The sequence below is a fragment of the Neofelis nebulosa genome, chromosome 13 (genome assembly GCF_028018385.1).
Source record: "Neofelis nebulosa isolate mNeoNeb1 chromosome 13, mNeoNeb1.pri, whole genome shotgun sequence".
NCBI classification, from domain to species: Eukaryota; Metazoa; Chordata; class Mammalia; order Carnivora; family Felidae; genus Neofelis; species Neofelis nebulosa.
The window spans coordinates 4,139,744-4,159,794 of NC_080794.1; the positions used below are offsets into that span (position 1 = coordinate 4,139,744).

At 43.1% G+C, this 20,051-nt stretch overlaps 1 protein-coding gene across 4 annotated transcripts in view; it reads right to left on the reverse strand.

Moving 5' to 3' along the window:
- Positions 1-20,051, reverse strand: part of PCNX2 (pecanex 2) — a 303,842-nt gene that overhangs the window by 51,553 nt on the left and 232,238 nt on the right. For 3 of the 4 annotated variants that reach the window (XM_058696163.1, XM_058696164.1, XM_058696162.1), the window contains exons 24-25: positions 11,785-11,843; positions 7,369-7,584 (exon numbers count right to left, since the gene is read on the reverse strand). In XM_058696163.1, the coding sequence (XP_058552146.1) occupies positions 7,369-7,584; positions 11,785-11,843 (275 nt within the window). The remainder of the gene's footprint in view (positions 1-7,368; positions 7,585-11,784; positions 11,844-20,051) is intronic. The other variant, XM_058696165.1, reaches the window with a different exon arrangement.

A 20,051-nucleotide genomic window follows, 5' to 3' on the forward strand; every position in this document is an offset into this window, starting at 1 on the left:
CTTCTCTGAATGTTCTCTTCTCCTTCGTGCCCTATTGGAAAGCTAGCTCTCCCTGCCCTCTAGTGGGGATGACTGTTCTCCTGCACTCCTCTCGCTCCTGGGTCTGAGCAGGTGGAAGATGTCCTCTTGCTTCTCAGTGGTGCTGTCTCTGTCTACCCCACACCATTCTCCTTCGTTGCCTTCTTCCATGGCCCTCTAGGTCACTCTGAGCCCTTGAGTGGGGATTCTGGCTCGGGGTCACTGTCACTCTCCAGCACACTTCTGACCAATCACTCTTGAGACTGCAGTATCCTGGCCCCTGACTCCCACTCCTCTAATGATCGCATTCACTCAACCTCAGCCACTCACTCCCATGGCCGTGATCCTAGACTATAATCACCAAAGACTGTTTGCCTTCGATGAATGTTCGTTTCAAACATCCTACTCTTCTGCAACCACCTCCTATCTCTCCAGCTTATTTTCCTCTAATGTCACAATTTCTACAACTCTGACACCTTTCTGAGATCCAGAAAGCCCTTCACCAGGTCCTGTTTCCCACCCCTCTCCCACCCTTGCCTGTTTATCTCTTAGCCTGCATTACATGGCCAGGCACTGCAGACATTATCACACCCTTTCATACACTGTCAGTTTCCTTGTCTTTGTTTTACTTTCTGGCACTCAGTCAACTCAGGCTCCATCCTGATGAAGGCCAACTCTACTGCTCTATACCTGCACACATGCAGCTGAATGTGGCTTAAAAAAAAAACAACACAAGCAACTACAACAGGTCTTTCTTGAAAATCATTACCCCTCACTTCAAGTGGGCTCTTCATACAGGCCAACTGTATTTCCCCACTCCATCCGTCCTTCCATCTGTCGACCCATCTCTTACGTGCATCTGGGCCATATGTTCTCTCTCCTCTCCTGTTACTCTAGATGTGCTAGCATGGGTTCCATCCTCTCAGCCCTGGGGATTCTATCACTTGCCATCAGAGCAAGCTCCCCTCTTCCCTTTGCCTGAAATCCCTCCACTCTGCTTCACTGTTGTGGTGGTGTTTCTGACGCCCAATCCTATCGCTAGCCGGTGCATGAATGCTCAGGCGTGTCAAACTCCCCTGTGAAGCACCATGTTAGCAAGAAGTCAACAAGTGCTCATCTTCCCTCTTGACACCAGCCATGGTCTCAAGCCTGGGATGCCTGCCAACAGCACCTGCTCCCTGGGAGAGACTTATACTCTAACTCCAGCAGAGAGGAGAGGTTCAAATTTCCCCCGAGTGTATCATATCCTATAAGTATTTTGTATCCCCTGAGCTGATGGGCTGTCAGAGCTGGAAAGACACTAGGAACTTAGAAATCACACGGAGGCTCTGATAATGGAGTCAAAAATTGGAGAGGCCAAGTCATTTGTGATGCTCTGTTAAATATCCTGAGATAAAGTGGGGTTTTTAAGTTGCTTTTTTTTTTGCAACCAGAAAAATAATGTGGAGCTTCTGAAAGGATGTGCCAGCGATGGAAGGCATTCTACCCCACTTTACTGAGTGTTTTACAAACTAAGTAAGCATTACAGTACAAATCCAAACAAATATCCCAAAGGAAAAAGGAAAGAAGAAGGTAAAAGGGCCAGGCAGAAAGAGAAGTTCTGGTTAAGAGATAGAGAGCCACGGGGTTTGCCTAGTTCCAGCACTAACTAGCTGTGAGCCCGCAGATAGCATTCATCTTCTGGAGCCTGGCTTTCCCACTATTAAGTGGGAGGAAGCAATGGGACTGTGGCCATTCTGAGGGTGGATGTCACCTTCACAGGCCAGTGCTCTCTCCCTAGCTCGGAGCTCACATGCATCTCATAAAAGACTCCCTCCAGTGCCTTTTTCTTTTGGCTCCTCCTCCTGGTTCTTCCCCTCATCAGACAGTATCTTTACATCACCTGACTTATTTTGGTTGGAACACTGTGACCCCTCCTTCATTTTTCTCCCCTTCTAACAGAAATGGGTGAACCCGTCAGCCTGGGTCACCTGGATGGCTAAAGGAGAACAGAAACGGATTGAATAGATTATCAACCCTCACTTTTCCCTTTTTCTGTGTCCACCTACTTGAATGATGGTTAAATGGGACTTAAAGTCTGATAGATTCCATTTCTTTTGAAAAATCTTGAACACGGTGCCCCTCACGCTGTTGGCTTTCTAAAGTGCATTACCTGTTACCTTGACTTTGATTTAAAGCCAATGATTAATCTGTCAAGTCAAGACTTGAACAGGAACAGTCAAGACAGTTTCCTGAGAGGCTCCTGAGAGGCATCTACCCTGGTTGGGTAGATGCAAATAATACTCATAAACCTGAGAGCAGCAGAGGCACCACTACCTTGTTTCTGTAAGAACAAGAATTTACTTCTATTCTCAGATGCATGAGCCAAAAAGAGTTGGATAGAAAAATGTGGCTTCCAGGGCGCCTGGGTGGCTCAGTCGGTTAAGCGTCCGACTTCGGCTCAGGTCATGATCTCGCGGTCAGTGAGTTCAAGCCCCGCGTCGGGCTCTGTGCTGACAGCTCAGAGCCTGGAGCCTGCTTCCGATTCTGTGTCTCCCTCTCTCTCTGACCCTCCCCGGTTCATGCTCTGTCTCTCTCTGTCTCAAAAATAAATAAACGTTAAAAAAAAATTAAAAAAAAAAAAAGAAAAATGTGGCTCCCTTATTTGTATTCTTGATTTGAATCGATTTCAATCATTCCCTATGGTACCAGCCAACAGAAATAGAATGTGCCATGGACCTTAATTATTCTCTTGGGCTACCCAGGATCTAAACCTCTGTCTTATGTTTGGAAAATTACCCAATACACCAGACTGGCTCACTGTTCACCAAGTGTTTTTACTTTTTCTCCTGGGGACTCAGCTAGACATATCCTGACTTCTCTTACAGCTATGTCACTTCTAAGCAATAGGATGTAGGAGCAAATGATATATTCCAGATTTAGACCTGTCCCACAGCAGTCTTCCAGGCAATCCTCCACTGTCTCCCAGCTTGATATTGAAGCCCAGAGCGACCTCAAAAGTGATGCGTTGGGGAACAGGCAGAGCTTCTATTAGCCAGGACCCTTGATGGTGCAGAAGGGAAGCACCCCCTACCCCTACCAGCTCTGCTCACTGATCGGACCCTATGTGAGTGCAACAGAGGCATCTACTGTGTCAGCCACTGAGATGCGGGGCTTAATCATGACAGCTGCTGGCATGACTTCAACCAATGTACTCATATGATGAGTCTTGGTGAGAGGCAGTGACCATCTCCCCTCTAAGAACTGAGAACTTAGACACTCTCTTTCCCAGCCTCCCTTGCATCTAGAGGGGGGGACATATGGTCCCAGCTTCACCCGTCAGATGTACCCCAGATTTTGACTAATGAGCTGGTGACACAAAGAAGCTGGCTCAGGGGACATATTCATCCACATTTGGGGGACAGAAGCCACAGCTATAGTAGCATCCAGCATCTGGGGTCATGGTGTCGATAAAATAAGGGGAGTGCCCGGATCCCCCAGCCAAGATGTGACTGCTTCGTGGGATCAGTACTGTGGTGTGATTTTAGACATGGCTCCTGACCTACAGCCACCAAGCCTGCTTCTCCAGGCTTCTCAGAAAGTCTGTGCCCTGTGTAATATCTTTCAATAAACCCTTCTCCCGGTTGAGTTAGCTGGAGTTGATTTCTGTTGCTTGCAACTAAAAACTCCTAGTGATACAAACGCATCCTCTGCAGTGAGAAACAGACAGGTGGATCTCTTGCTCCCTGGCTGTGGGAGGTTACCTTCCTCTTCCTCGGGGGTGCATTACTCATTTCCTGAGAGTCAGTCCGTGACATAAGTGGCTCGCGTCTCCACTAAGAGCTGCAGTGTGCTTCCGAAAGGAGAACCAGTACAGCTGTATTCGGACTGCCCCGGGTTGTACCAAAGTAGGTCAAATTTGACCCAAATAAAGCCTGCTTCTTGGGAAAATAGGGAATTGGAAGAAATAAAGGAAATACTGAAGGGATGTCTTAGAAAAATACTCAAGGAGGAGAAAGAAAACAAGATCTTCCCTGGGAATACTGTAGCATACACTGCAAAGAGATATAAAAGAGAAGAGTCATTTTAGGTCAACTGGATTCCTCCTGCAACTAAAGCATAACTTCGATTCTGTCATGCTCTCTTAATAGTGCTGTGTTCCAGACTACAGTATAACTAGGTCAAAGTAAATGTATTGTACAGCAGTGAGTGGTATTGGGGAAGGTTAACTGGTAATTTGTTCTCAAGACATCATTATTATACTTAGGCCATTCTTATAGGCAGGTTACATTTCATCTGTGGTTGGCAAGAAGACAAATCACCTAGGGAGACACTCTTGGGCAGCCTCACCTAACACAATGGCCTCTGTCTCGTGCTCGACCACATATGGTGGCTCTGAGCCTCCTTCTGTATTTCCTCTGAGGTAGTTTCAGGAGTCTGGTGTGTTGTTATGAGATTGGCCCCCAGTGACTCATCCAACGTGTTAGGGCCACATGTATTGGAGCTGTCCTTGGGGATGGCTTTGGCCAATAGAACATGATGGCAGTGATGTGCTGCCTGTCCCAAAGACTGGGCCATAAGGGGCCTCGCAGACACCCAGACCACACTTGGTCCAGCCCACCCGTCACTGAGCAGCACCTGGAGGACAGCCAGGGGGCCAGAGCTGGTAGCCCGATCTGGATGTGGCACCTTGGACCTTCCAGCCTGGTTCATCTTCTGGCTGAATGGAGTCATACGAGTAACCCAGGGTGAGAGTGACAGAACTACCAGCCACCCTCACAACCGTGAGAAAGAAGACATCCTTGTCGTCTGAAACCATTAAGTCTTGCGGCAGTTGGTTACACCCTCAAAAATGACATGAGGTGAAGCCCAAACATTCAGGGTGGTGGATCAAGAAGCACGCCCATTTGCGATACGTGGGGGGAGCAAAGTGCTACGTGCTTCTAAAGTCCAGTTGACTCTGAAGCCCTTAAACTCAAACATCAGGTCAGTTTGCCAAAAGAAGCTGCAAGCTGCATGGAACTTGTAATAGAGACTATTAACTCAGGTTCAACTAGGTGAACTTGAAAAATCCTTCCTTTGAAGTCCAGGAAAACCCAAAAGCTCTCACTAGAGACAAGTCTGTTGCATGACTGTACAGAGACAATTTCCACCACCTCCTGTGGCATTTTCTGGCGTTTGTGTAAAATTTCAGGGACACACTGCTTCTCTGTTTGTTCTGAAGAGAATCTGATCACTACTCCCTCGGCCCCATAACCTTTTCCAAAATAAGCTCCCTGAATTAGATTCCTCAAGTTTTTAAGGATGCACAGAATACGTGCCTCAACCACAGAACCCACCACTCTAAAAAAAAAAAAAAGTCTTTTGTACAAATTTGTATAGGAAAACTAATGCTTAGAACCAAAAGACTCGGTTAAAGGATTAGGTAATTGTGTTAAAGATATAAAATAATGGCACTTTGTTCTTGGCTATAAGGTATCTTTTCATCACTCGGAAGTTCTGGATGGTGGTAACCTGGCTCCTACTCACCTTTCCAGCATTATCTGGGACCCCTTTCTCCCAAACCATCTGGAAACCACATCTGGCTATTTTGTGCCTCTTTATCATCGCACCTCTGCCTGCCTCTCCCCTCCAACTATAGCCTCTCCTCTGCTGACCCAGACTCCAGTCTGATCCCAGTGCCCTGCTCTGGTCCCCACAGCGCCCCATGCACAGAGCTGCCACGACACTCAAATCCCTGGACGGTGGTCGCTCAGGATGAGTCTCTAGTCAGTAAGGCTCCGAGCTGCTTAAGGTGGGGCCCTTCACTTCTGTAGTCATGGCACCAAGCCTGGCCCTTGGTAAATGTCTCCTGAATGAACAGAAGGCTCGCGTGTCCCATTAGCTACTTGAGAAATTCACTTAGGTGAATCATGAGCATTTAAAAAATAAATATCCAAAATGGAGCTCTCGATTACACTCCCAAACCCAAAAGTCCTGTTCTTCATTTAGGTTTCCCAGTCTCTGTAAATGCGCCTCTGTCCACCCAGGCACTCAAGCTGGAACCAGGGAAGCAGGCTGAGCCTCCTTTTCCCAGACCCCCCGACACTGAGTCCAGCCCTTTCCACCTCCAAATCGCCCTGAGCTTCTCTGTCTCCAACTTCTTCTCCTGGCTGGGTGACAACAAGACACTCTTCAATGGCCTTCCTGTTTCTGCTTTTGCCCCCCCTGGAGGACAGTCTGCACACAGCTACCAGAACAATCTCCTAAAGCATGAATTAGGTAGGCGGTCCCATTTCCTTCCTTCGTCGTGCTTCCACTAGTTGTGATTAGTCTGCTCATCTGTTTCCTTGTTCGCTTTCCACATCTCCCACTGAAGGTAAACATCGCAAGGGCAAGAGTCCTTCAGGTCACGGACCCGTTGCATCTCCAGCATTAGAACTTGGCCTGACACGGAGGAGGCGTCAGAAAGACATGCATTGGATGAGGGGGGTGAACAAAGGACACAGGAGGCAGAAACATGAACACAGGGGTTATGCTAATTGCTGCACACTCCACCGCACAGCTCCAGCGTCAGATTAACAGACAAACTGGGGTCGCACTTTCCAGATCAGGTCAGCTCATTAACCGCAAAACAGTAAACATCCACATAGAGCCCTCACATACATGATCTCATTGAAGTCACACAACTTTATAGAGGCAGCCATCCTTCTTTTGAAGGATGACTATCATTTGACAGTGGAAAAGGAAAGTTCAGGCACCGAAAGATGATCCACTACAGATCACAACACTGGAAACCCACAGAACCAGGTTCTGTTTCTGGCTGACTCCACACGGAGCCCATGCATGTTCTGTGGCCTCCCGTCACTTTTGAGTTTCTTTCCAGAAAAATTTAAACCAAAGATCTAACTTGCCACTCCAAAGGTTTACACCAGATGACATGTTTCACTTCATTATTCTCTCAGATGACTGGGATTTATTTATATCAGAATACATAAATAAAGGCAGTTGGAACCAGTTTCCTAATTCTCAACCTGTAAGACAGGCACTAACTTCTTCCTCTTTCATGGTGACTTTTTGTTTTAAGTTTGTTTGTTTGTTTGTTTGTTTGTTTGTTTGTTTGTTTTGAGAGAGACAGAGAGAATGCAAGCAGGAGAGGGGCCGAGAGAGAGGGAGAATTCCAAGCAGTCTCCACACATGGTAAGCACAGAGCCTGACGTGGGGCTCGAACCCATATAACCGTGAGATCGTGACTTGAGCCAAAATCAAGAGTCGGCTGCTCAAGCGACTGAGCCACCTGGCACCCCCATGGTGACCTCTTATTAAAGCTTTGCACAATAATAAGTTTAGGCAACCGGCTTCCAACAGCTTCCACAATGAGGAGATTCTTACCTCGAAATTCCAGTCCTCGAAGTTGAAAGGTGACAAGACCATTTCCGATTTCAATCAGGTGAACAAAAGCGTTGAGGTAGTCTGAAGCCAAAATAAAGCAATCGCCAGAGCTGTAGTTACCCCATCGACCAAGAGCTAAGTCTCCACAGAGGGACTCTTGCAGGGCCCTTGTCAGGTGCTCATAAAAGATGGAATTAAGATTATTGTCATCATTCCCTAAAGGGAGAACAAGAAATATGATCAGTGGGTACTTACTTCTATCAGACCTAGGAATCAGTGAGCTGTCATTTGATTAAGGGTAAATCAGGCTTTTTAGATACTTTGCCCGTTTTTGTCGACTTTGCGAGACCCTCTTATTTTTTCCCTTTATTTTCCTTCCGGGCAATCTCACCTACACAAATGCATTAAAATCACTGTCTGAATACAGATGATTGACAGATTCACACCTCCAGCTGAGGTCTCTTGTCTATGCACTAGACCTGTCCCACGTGCTTACTGGACATCTGTTTCCGTGTGTCTCCAATGCTCCTCACCTTCCACGGGCCCAAGTCAGGCCCCCTTCTGTTGCCCGTCTCAGTAAATGGTACCACCACCCGGTCAGCCATCACCCAGGGATCTCCGTTCCCACTCCTTCACACCCCAGCCTCTCAATTTTACTTTCTTCAAATAGTTTTTTTTCCCTAAGTTTATTTCTTCATTTTGAGGGAGGTGCAGAGAGAGGGAGAGACAGAATCCCAAGCAGGCTCTGAGCCGTCGCCACGGAGCCCAATGCAGGGCTCAAACCCACAAACCGTGAGCTCCTGACCCGAGCTAAGATCAAGAGTCGGATGCTCAACCAACTGCGCCACCCAAGCACCTCACTGCAAATAGTTTTTGCATCTTTCCACCTCTCTCCATTTGCATTACCCCTACCCTATTGCAAGCTACATTATTTCTCAAGCGGACAGCCACGCTAGTCATATGACTTGCCAGTGTATCTTCACTGGGACCTGCCACCCGGTCTATTCTCTACACCACAGCCACAATCAGCCCTTCAAGTTGAGAAGCTGAATGTGCTACTTAGGACCCCTCCACCCCATAACTTAAGGACCTTAGTGGTTCCCCAATGCCCTTAAGATGGAAACAAGGCTTCTTCTCACTGCCTATACTGGGCTCCCATATAATTTAGCACTCCCAGGTATCTTTAAAGCGAGGACAGTCACTGGTACAAGCCAGGAGCAAACCTAGGTCATATGGGCGCACGAGAGGCACGTGGGATCTGCTCCCTACTTCAATCTCCTTCCTCACTTCACACAAACTTCCTCCTCCCTTCTCCCTTATGCTCAGCACTGAACTTCTTTCAGTAGAGTCCTTGTCCCTTTCCAGCCTGGGTCTTTGTAGATTCCGATCTCTCCGCCTGGGCGTGTCTTTCTTTGCTCTCTGGCTTTTTAACACTTACTATTCTTCAGACCTCCTCTCAATCACCACCTCCTGGAAGCCCCCACCGACCACTTCGCTGGGCCAAACCCCCTACGACGGGCTTTCAGCCCTATGGTCTTCTGCTCGGAAGCACTTGTCACCAATGGAATCTGACTTCTGGTGTTTGTGTGTGTATGTGGATACAGTCACTTGATTCACATCTGATTTCTCCAGTGAGGTGGAGAAAGCGAAGTGAAGAAGACATGAGCTCTAGATTTCGGCTCAGGTCATGATCTCATGGTTTGTGAGTTCGAGCCCCACATCAGGCTGACAGCGCAGAGCCTGCTTAGGATTATTTCTCTCTGTCTCTCTGTCTCTAAGTAAATAAATACACTTAAAAAAAGAAGAAGACATGAAGTGAAGGAAGACAGATCCACGTCTGAATTTGCTTAGTTTTGTGTCCCAATATTGGCGGAAGTGCTATCGTGCAATAGCGATCAGCTAAATAATCTGCTGAATGATGGACAGCTTCTTTAAAAAAATTTTGTTTTTAAGAACACACCTGTCAAGTGACTCTAGGGGCTTTTGGAAATCAAAGTCACTGAGGAATCATTTACAGACAATAAACACCATCAATTTACATGCGCACACACACACACACACATATATATATACACATATATATTCTATAATATAAACGATTACTGCTAGTATTATATCTTATATACTGATATATTTTTACACATTATATACACATAGATATATTAACACAATTTATTATTTTTAAATTATATACATATATATATAAAACTCAGCTTTATTGAGGAATAACTTCTATAGAGTAAAATTTATCTTTTTTAGTGTGTAATCCTATGAGACTTAATAAATGCACAGGCACGGAACCACCAAGGAGAATCATGCATTTGGGATTCCTCCACGTTGTCGTTCAGAGCAGCGATCTGTTCTGGTTCAGTGTTGAGTAGTATTCCGTGGTATGCATCTACTAAGGCTTGTGCATCCATTCATCAGTTGGGGGACCCTTGGCTTATTTCCAGTTTGGGGGGATTATGAGCAAATCCCCCCAAAATATTCATGAGTGGAAGTTTATGTGAACACAACTTTTTGTTTCTCTTGGGTAAAATACCTAGGAGCGGGGCCGCGGTTCTCAGAGCAGCTGCACCATGTTTGTATCCGCCCCCCCCCCCCCACAGTGATTGGCGTTCTAATTGTTCTGCACCCTTGCCATGACTCGCCATTGTCAGCTGTAGCTTGTGGCTTGTTTAATTTTAGTCATTCTAATTGGGTGGATGAAGACTCCCAGAGAGGAGTGAAGGAAGGCTACAGGAAAGAAGGAATGATGGAATGTTGGGGGGGGGCGCGTGGAATTGGGGGTTCATGGTGTATTTCCTTTCATCTCCCGTTCACTCCCTCTATCAGATCTCTCATGATGAAGGACAGAAACTTGTTCAAGATTTAGGAGTATCTCATGTTTGGGAGTAGATTCTGGCTCTGGAAAGTCAGGAAAGCAGAGTTGCCCCACAGAGGAAATGCCTAAAAGCAAAACTTAAGGCTCCCTTCTAGATCGTCTACTGGAGTGGAGGTGGAGTTAGAGAAGTTCAAGATACAGACTGCAGAGCTGAACAGAGCTCCCAGCTCCATACCCGGGGGAAAGGAAATGTGATTGGGGGCACAGGAAGATGAAGATTGGCCCCAGGTGTACTCCTACAAGGAAGAGCTGATCCACCCGTAAGAAATCTATAAGGTAACACCATCAAATTATGACTATCCTTGCTGGGCATTCATGACTGTTAAAGGCCGAATTGAAATTAGTGCATTTATAACCTAATTATGATTAATGGAGAGGAATAAACTATTCTGTGGGCTGAGTCATGTCATGTAATCTAATGAGGTATCAGTATGCTTAATCTTCTATGCAGATTAAGCCTGCCTGACCTGAGAGTCTATTCATTTTCAGTGATTCATCAGCATGCAACCCGAGACACTAATTAGAGATTTTTTTCGAGTCTCTGCCACTTTTAAAGGAAAGGCCTGAATGAGAGAATTAACTTTTGCTTAATTGTTCAAACTGTTTGATATTGAAATAAAACAAAACAATTTAAACCACTAAAGCGGAGATCTTTTCAGAACACCTTGACCACACATCTGCATAATTTGATTAAAATGAGACAGCCATTGTGAATAACTAGAGGCATGATGCACTTGTGAAACCAACCATAGGCCTAATAGCAACGGCCCTGCCAGGTCATAGAGTCCCACAGATGCTCATCAGAGATATTTGTAGCCCACCCGCCCCCACCAAGCCGTACTGACAAGCTGAACTTTAGGTCAACAAAACATAAACTTCTCTCTCCAGGTATTTTCAAATTTCAAATTACAATTTCAGATGAGTCGTGTACATGCAGTTCAAATATAGATCATGGCATCATACAATTCTTCCTGGACAAAATGTTTGGCAGAGGGGAGAGAGTTCTGAGGTGAGGAGAAAGGTAGAATGGTTCAAAAAGAAATAGATTACAGAAAGGAAAAAGCAACACAATTTCCTAGCAGGTAAATCCTTCCGTAGCTTCGTGTTGAACAAAGTTTCTGAAAACTTCGGAATCTTAGGTCCTGGAATGGTTTGCCTTGGAGGATATCACAATGCTGACGGTTTTCCTGAGAATTTTTGGCTACAAGACCAATAGCAAGGTTTAGAGTCTGAATTTGACTTTTGTCACACATGAACTAAAGTGTCTTAATTGGCAGAGTCACTCAATACCAGACAGGTACCAAATCGGTTCTGAATGATGGAGAGGAGCATTTCCAAGCCAAATCAGGATGCTTGGTCTGTCTACTTGTATAGTTTTATCTTACCAGGCAGCATATTTACCAAGACCTACCTTACCTCCACAATGATTACAAAGAATGAGGAGTCATCCCCCCTGTTTGGACTGAAGGAATCCATCTATATAACAGAATAAATACATCGTTTAAAAAGAGAGAAAGAAGGTATCTTCTTACCTGGATCCTTTTCAATTTGGACCGCCAGTCTCGTGTTGGAGTTATCCACACGCCGTGTGCTAGAAGGGACCACAGAAGGGCCAAAAGTCATGGTGAGGTCACTACAAATGGGAGTCGGTCTACAGAACTGGCTGTGTGGTGGGGAATGTAGGGGTCACGGAACTCACCTGTTGGGGTGATTGCTTGAATGTGACAGTGCCGCAGGGAGGGAGCGGGCTCTCATGATAAAGAAGGGAAAAGTACAAGAAACACGTGGAGGGGAGAGACGATTACATCTCAGGACTGGGAGACTGGCCTTGCGCCTTCTCAGTGTTGAGCACCAGATCCATAAAACAGAAGCAAGCCCTTGGACTGCCAATGGAATGTCACTCGCTTTCTGAATTTGAAAGCGGACACACAGGCATCTTTCTTTTCAAGTTGGTCCCAGAAAATTGTGGGAGGTCGTCAGTGTCTCCACCACCTGCTTGCAAGAGCTGGGCGCATTCTTATGGGCCTTTCTCAGGTCCAACCACAAGAATAAACTCAGCTCTTACAAGCTTGGAAGAAGACATATTGCCGGTAGCTATGGCAACTAATGGCCATCAGAACCAGATTTAAATCTCTTCCGTTATGACAGCTCCTCCATTCACAGCTTTTGTAAGCCAGCCAACCCATGTGACCCCTTGCTCCTGAAAGCCAGCCAGTGAGGGATGGACTCACTGAAGACTTCTCACCGATCAACAACTGTCCCCGTGTAACTCCTGTGCGGATGGTACCAACCCACTTCTGACTCTAAAAGCCCAGTCTGCCGTGCTCAGAGAGACTGTGTCTGACCTGCTTTGTCTTTTTATTCTAGGTATTCACTGGTGGTCTCATCATCCTTTGAAAGATGAAACAAGAGCTTGACATCAGCCACGTGAACTTGGATATTTAATTGTTCATGATGTACAAACATGACAATTTCATATGGTTAAACCTGAGCCATTAAGAAAGGGCTTATCACTAGAAATATCTCACTGAACACAGGCTTGTGGACAAGTTTGAACATAACGAGGGTTCTGCTGACATGGGTGAAAGAAGTGACCTTTAGCGTGGCTGGCCCCTGCTTTTGCTGTCGCTCTGCCCTTTGCTTTGTCTGTTGCAACCATGCTAGCGTTTTTCTACGTCTTCCGCAGGCCCCGACTTCCTATTCCTGTCACCCGGCCCTCCCTTGCATCCTCTGCAGCAGTTGTGTCCTCCACCTGGGAGTCTTTTCGGACCCACCCGCTTTCCTCCCAGACTCCTCTGGTGCCGCAAGTCCGGCCCAAGTATTGCTCTGTGACAAGTCTTCTCGACCCCTGCTCTAGGTGAGACTCGTGTGTCACATGCTCCTTCACACATCGTACCTCTCCTTCAGGGCACCTGTCGTGGTTAATGTCACTAACAATGACGACAGCTAACATTTCCGTAACGCTTCCTTGTGTAAGTACTTTACATGCAGTAACTCATATGCTTACGACTACCCTCATAGGTAGGTACCGTGATTATATCCGTTCCCTCTGAGGAGGAACCCGAGACTCAGTGCCCAAGGTCACAGAGCTAATATGCGATAGAACCTGGATGTGAACCCAGGTGGGCTGGCTCTACCACATCATATATTTCTTTGTGTGATTATTTGATAATAGTGGCCTCTTACGGCCAGACCCCAAGTAGCACGAGGACACATGTTTGCTTACCACTGGCACGAACGAATGAAGAGTCCAAACTAATGCTGTTTTTAAAGTTATTTTTCCCTCTCATGACTCCTGCTAAGAAAGGAGCCACTAGATTATATTTAAACATGATCGCTGACATCCCGAGTACGGTTTAATACAGGACAAACACTTGTTAAGTAATCGTGCTTAAGAAGAAACCTCAGAATACAGACTTCTGCCGTGAACGTGTCTCTTGGGAATCAGAACAGATACAAAATACTTAGACGGAACTAAGAAAAACTTTTCCTCATATGTCTCAGATATTCGAGAACCATCTAGGCAAGATCCTGCTTGAGCTTTGTGGGACAGATTCTACACATGGGTTGGGGAGAAAAAATATTCTGCTGCATCTCAAAAAGGCTGTTAACCCCACCACCCTGTTCTATTACTGCTTTGGTTTTCCTTCCAAATACCCTTAGATCAGCATTGAAAGTAAAAGAGCCCAGGGTGGCGAAAAAATAAAGCAAACAACCAAAATCTCTCTAATGAAGGCCCAAATCCCATGTCGGCAGAGTTAGTCCCTAAATGGAATTTTAATTTCACCTGAAGACCTAGGACAAATGGAATTTTCAGCAGCAGAATAAACAATTTTTAAAGTGGGACTGAGCCAAAAGAAAGTCATTTACCAAACTCCTTAGGGAATTAAAACACCTTCTAAAACTATGTTAACTGGAAAGCTATCTTTTCAAAAGGCTATAGAACGCAGAGTGCTAAATTCCGATCTGCAATAACTATGCTAAGCTGCCTGTGGACCCCAGGGCCTCTGACTCTCCACCAGACTCTCTCAGAAGGTGAACTGTCAGCCATAGTGGGTAATTTGAGCTTTTCTCCAGTGTTTTCCTCCTGCACATTTGGTGCTTACCACTCAAAGGTGCTAATTAGCTCAGTAATTGGATTTCTGCCTTAACTGTCCAATTGCATAAACATCAATTCTGTTGCTTAAAGAGAAAACGGGGGCTTGTATCTCACGCCCCAATCTCAAGGGGAGTACAGTATGCTGGTACATGTTATGTGTGCATGTGCACATACTCTTTCTAGCAACTGCCTGGCGAGTCCCTGTTCATTGCTAGGCAACATCGTCCTAAGGGCCACAGGCCAAGAGTCTAGTAACAGGCCTTTCCAGATAGGGTGACTTACTCTGAAGCCTCTTCCCTTCTGTTAATACGGAATGCAGATAACAAAGCTAGTTTCCTCCCTTCAAATTTTGCTTTCTCACCTCCTGATGTGTCTCCCTGAGTCAAGCGCCTTCTCTCCTATACGGTTTCACCCGAGGCACTTAAATAATTTAACAGCAATTTAATTATATTGCTTCAAATTCCCATTTGTCAGCACACACAGACTATTTATGGGAGAACTGTTCCTGTTTTTTGATGGGGAATGTGACCGGCTGGAAGAAGTTTGACGGGTGTCTGTTCACACAGCAAACCCAGAATGGAGTTATGGATGGACTGTAGTTCTGTTCATGGGACAGGAAGGCTTTACAGAAATCTAGACAATGTGAAGGTAGCCAGAGCTTAAATAGAAGGACACTGTCACCTTTCAAGTTGGATAGATATACAAGGTTCATTCGGGTCTGTTTTGCATCTTTCATTTTTGCTGCCACTGACAATCATATTAGTTCTCTCAAAGCCAGCCACTGCTCTTCTGTCTGCCTGTCTGTCACTACATGCTTCAGAATGACTTGGCATGAAAGAAATTTCCCGAGGACACAGGGTTGTACAGCTGGCAGAGTGGGCTCTGACTGAGGACAGACATTCAGGTGGCTTCCAACTTTGCTACCAGCTGGGAGGTCTGGTTTAGTTCTGGTTCCTAGGCCCTTAGGGAGTAGCTGTTGGAGATCCCAAATTAAAGGTAGGGGGTCTTGTCAATACAGCCACCTTTGATGGGCCTGGGCTTTGCCTTGTAACTCCACCCAGAAGTGACAAAGCTTTGCTCCCTTTCTCCTGAAAGAATGGTGTCAGAGAAAGCCAGCTGAGACAGAAGATTTAAATAATATCCCGAATCAAATAACATAATACCTAGAATGCTCAGATTTCAATAGAAAATTACTTGTCATAATAACAGGAAGATCTCAAAAAGAGTCAAAAAAGACAATTCATAGATGCCAACACTGAGATAACTGAAATGAAAGAATTATCTGACAAAGATTTAGAATTAGTCTTCATAAAATTCTTCAATGAGCAATTAAGAATACTTTTGAAACAAATGGAAAAAGAGAATCTCAGCACAAAAACAGAAAGTCTGCAAAGAAATAGAAGATACAAAGAAGAACCAAATAGAAATTTTCTAAGTAAAAATATACAATAGAATTATATACAAAATAATACAAAATGCATATACAAAATAAAAAACCCAATGGAAGGATTCAATAGCAGAATGCAAGAGACAGAGAAAAAAGAATCAATGAACTGGGAGATGGAACAATAGATATTACGTAATCGGAACAACTGAGAGAAAACAGACTGAAACAGAACAAGAAGTCTCAGAGACCTGTGGAATTATCACAAAAGATTTAACATCCTAGTTATCTGAGTCCCATAAGAAGAGGAGAAATTGCAGATACATTCAAAGAAGTTCACACCAAGACACATCACAGTCAAGCTCCTAAAACCAAAGACAAAGTCTTGGAAGCAGTGAGAGTGAAAAGAACTCACCTATGGGGGGAAAACAATGTGAATGACAGTGGATTTCTTATTAGGAAGCATGGAGGTCAGAAGGAAATGACACAGCATTTTTCAGGTGCTGAAAGAAATGAACTGACAACTCGGTATCCTATATCCAGTGAAAATATCCTTCTACAAGGAAGAATAATCTGAGACATTCTCAGATGAAGGAAAACTAAGATAATGTATCAACAGGAGATCTACCCTAAAAATAGTAAGTCAAGGGAAGTTCTCTAAAAAGAAAAGACATTAAAAGAATGAAACTTGGAACATCAGAGGACAGGAAACAACGCGGTAAGCAGAACTATGAGCAAATGCAATGGACATCCTTTCTCATTATGTGTCTTCTAAATTATATTTTATGGTTCAAGCAAAAATTACAAAACCGTCTGTGGTTCTAAATGTATGTAAAGAAAATATAACATTATGTTAGAAATAAGGGAGAGTAAGAGAGCATGAGAGGGAGGTAAGGTTTCTGCATTTCACTTGAACTGGTAAAATGACAACACTAGTAGACTTTGATAAGTCATTTTATATAATATAATGCCTAGAGCAATCACTAATTAATACAATCAAAACTTATTTGATAAATAAATCGTATAGAATTCTAAAGGTGCTGAGCAAACACACAAGAAGTCAGGGAGAAAACAAACAGAAATTACAGAGCAAACAGAAACCAAAAAATTGAATGGCAAATTAAGTTATAACTGCATTAAACATAAATGACCTAAATATAGCAAGACAGAGACTGGCAAAGGAGATTTAAAAACACTACCCAGCTATATGCTGTCCACAAGAAACATACTTTAAATATAGTGACATAGGTCAGTTAAAAGTAAGAGAATGGAAAAAGATATTTTGCAAACATTAATCAAAGGAAAGCAGAAATGGTTATGTTAATATCAGATAAAGTATAAAGTAGACTCAATACCAAGGAAATTTACCAGAGACAAAATGATAAAAACATTTATCCCACAAAGAAAATACATTAATCCTAAATACGCATTCAGCGAATAATGGAGTTGCCAAAGACTGATGGAAGAGAAGACAAATCCACAATTCGAGTTGGAAACTTCCACACCCATCTCTTAAAATTTGATAGAAAAACTAGACATAAAATAAGCAAGCATATAGAACTCAATAATACTGTGAGCCAACAGTATCTGACCAACATTTATTGAACACTCAACCCAATAACAATAGAATACATATTCTTTTCAAGTGCCCAGTGAGCACATACCAAGACAGAACATAATCTGGGACATAAGCCTATCTCAACAAATTTTTTAAAACTGAAATTATACCAAGTGTATTTTCCAACTGTTATTTTGAGTTCCAAATTACTCAAGCTAGAAATCAATAACTGAAAGGTAACAAGAAAATATTCAGACACTTGGAAACTAAACAACACAATTCCAAATAATCTGTGTCAATGGTAAAGTTTTAATGGAAATTAAAACAAATTAAACTGAAAGAAAATGAAAACATAACATATCAAAATTGGTGGGAAATAGCTAAACAGTAGTGAAAGGGACATTTATATCACTAAATATATACATAACAAAAGAAGAAAAGTTCAAATTAATAATCTAATTTCAACCTCAAGAATCTAGAAGAAATGGGGTGCCTGGGTGGCTCAGTCGGTTAAGTGTCTGACTCTTGATTTGGCTGAGGTCATGATCTCACAGTTTGTGGGATTGAGCCCTGCATCAGGTTCCATACTGACAGCATGGAGCCTGCTTGGGATTCTCTCTCTCAATCTCTCAATCTCTCTCTCTCTCTCTCTCTCTTTCTCTCTTTCTCTCTCTCTCTCTCCCTTTCTCTGTCCCTTCCCTGCTTGCACTCTCTCTCCCTCAAAATAAATAAACTTTAAAAAAAGAATCTAGAAAAAGAAGCAAAATAAACCCATAAAAAGCATACGGAAAAAAACAGTGATATTGAAAACAAATAATTGAGAAAAACAAAGAATAAAGAGCTGGTTCTTTGAAAATATCAATTACATTAACAAATCTCTAGGAAGCTTGACCACAGCCCTCAAAAAGAGAGAGAGAGAGAGAGAGAGAAAAAACACAAGTTACTGATATACTGCCAAACCTGCATATATCAAAAGGATAGTGGGAAATATTACAAACAACTTTATATGCACAAATTTTATAACTTAGATGAAATGGACCAATTCCTCAGGAAATACTAATTGCTTCAACTCACCCATTAGGAAATAGATAATTTGAATAGCTCTCTAACTATTAAGGAAATTTATTTGGTAATCTAAAAACTCCTCAAGAACAATTACCCAAGCACTGATGGTTTTACTGGAGAATTCTAACACATGTTTAAAAAAGACCTAACATCTGTGTTATATACAATCTCCTCCAAAAATTGCAAGAGGAAGATATAGTTCTCAATTTACTTTATGAAGCTAGTATTACCCTGATACCAAAGCCTGAAAAAGACAGAATGCAAAAACAATAAAATTACACACCAATTCCAGGAATGTAAGTCAGATTTACTATATGAGAATCAGTCAATATAAACCATCATACTCACAGGCTAAAGACAGAAAATCACAATTGATGCAGAAGAAACAGTTGACAAAACCCAATACCAATTCATGATTAAGGGAAAACAAACTCAGGAAAATAGGAATAGACAGGAACTTCTTCACTTGATAAAGACCATCTACTAAAGAGCTACAGCTAACATTGTACTCAACGGTGAAAGACTGAATGCTTTCCACTTTAATAACTCTTATTCAGTAGAGTGCTGGAAGTTCTAGCCACCGCACTGAGACAAAAAAAGCAAATAAAAGGCATACAGTTGGGAAAGAAAGAAATTAAACATTACATATTTGCTGATGACATGATTATGGACACAGAAATTCCAAAGAATCTACAAAAATAACACAAACAAAACAAAAACCTAGACCTAGTAAGTGAGCTCAGTTGGGTTTCAGGGTACAAGATAAAGATACAAAAATGAAATTTACTGGGCACCTGGGTGGCTCAGTCGGTTAAGTGTCTGATTCTTGGTTTTGGCTCAGGTCATGATCTCATGGTTTTGTGAATTTGAGTCCCGTGTTGGGCTCTGCACTGGCAGTGTGGAGCCTGCTTGGGATTTTCTCTCTCTCTCTCTCTCTCTCTCTCTCTCTCTCTCTCTCTCTCTGCCCTTCCCCACTTGCACTGTCTCTCTCTCAAAATAAATAAACTTAAAAAAAAAAGAAATTTATCTCTATGTACAAACGATAGATACCAAATTTTAAAAAATACATTTATAATCATTCAAAAGAAGAGGAAATACATAGGTTTTGTTAAATATAATAATACATATACAGGGCTTGTACACTAATGAAAGTAATAAAATGAGCTCTAACAATTCCATAGGAATTTTAGGATAAACTGCCTAAAAAAGGGCAGTTGTAATTTTGACAGGAATTAATTCAATCTGTAGGCCAATTTAAGGTTTACTGCCTTCTTGAGTCTTCAAATTGATGAACATGGGATGTCTTTCCATTTATTTGTCTTCTTTAATTTCTTTCAGCGATGTTTCTGGTTTTCAAGTGTTCATGTTTTCCACTCCCACTTTAGTTTTCCACTAAATTGACTCCTAAGTATTTTGTTCCTGGTATACTAATGTAAATTGAATTGTTTTCTTAATTTTACTTTCAGATTTCTCATTGCTAGTGTATAGAAAAACAACTGATTTTTGTATGTTTAATTTGTTTCTTCCAGATTTGCTAAATTCAGCCATTAGCTCTAATAGTTTTTGTGTGTATATAATTCTTTAGGATTTCCAGTACATAAGATCATGTCCTCTGTGAATAGAACTAATTTTACTTCTTTCCAATTTGGGTGCTTTTTTTTGTTTTGTTTTGTTTTGCCTAATCGCTCTGTCT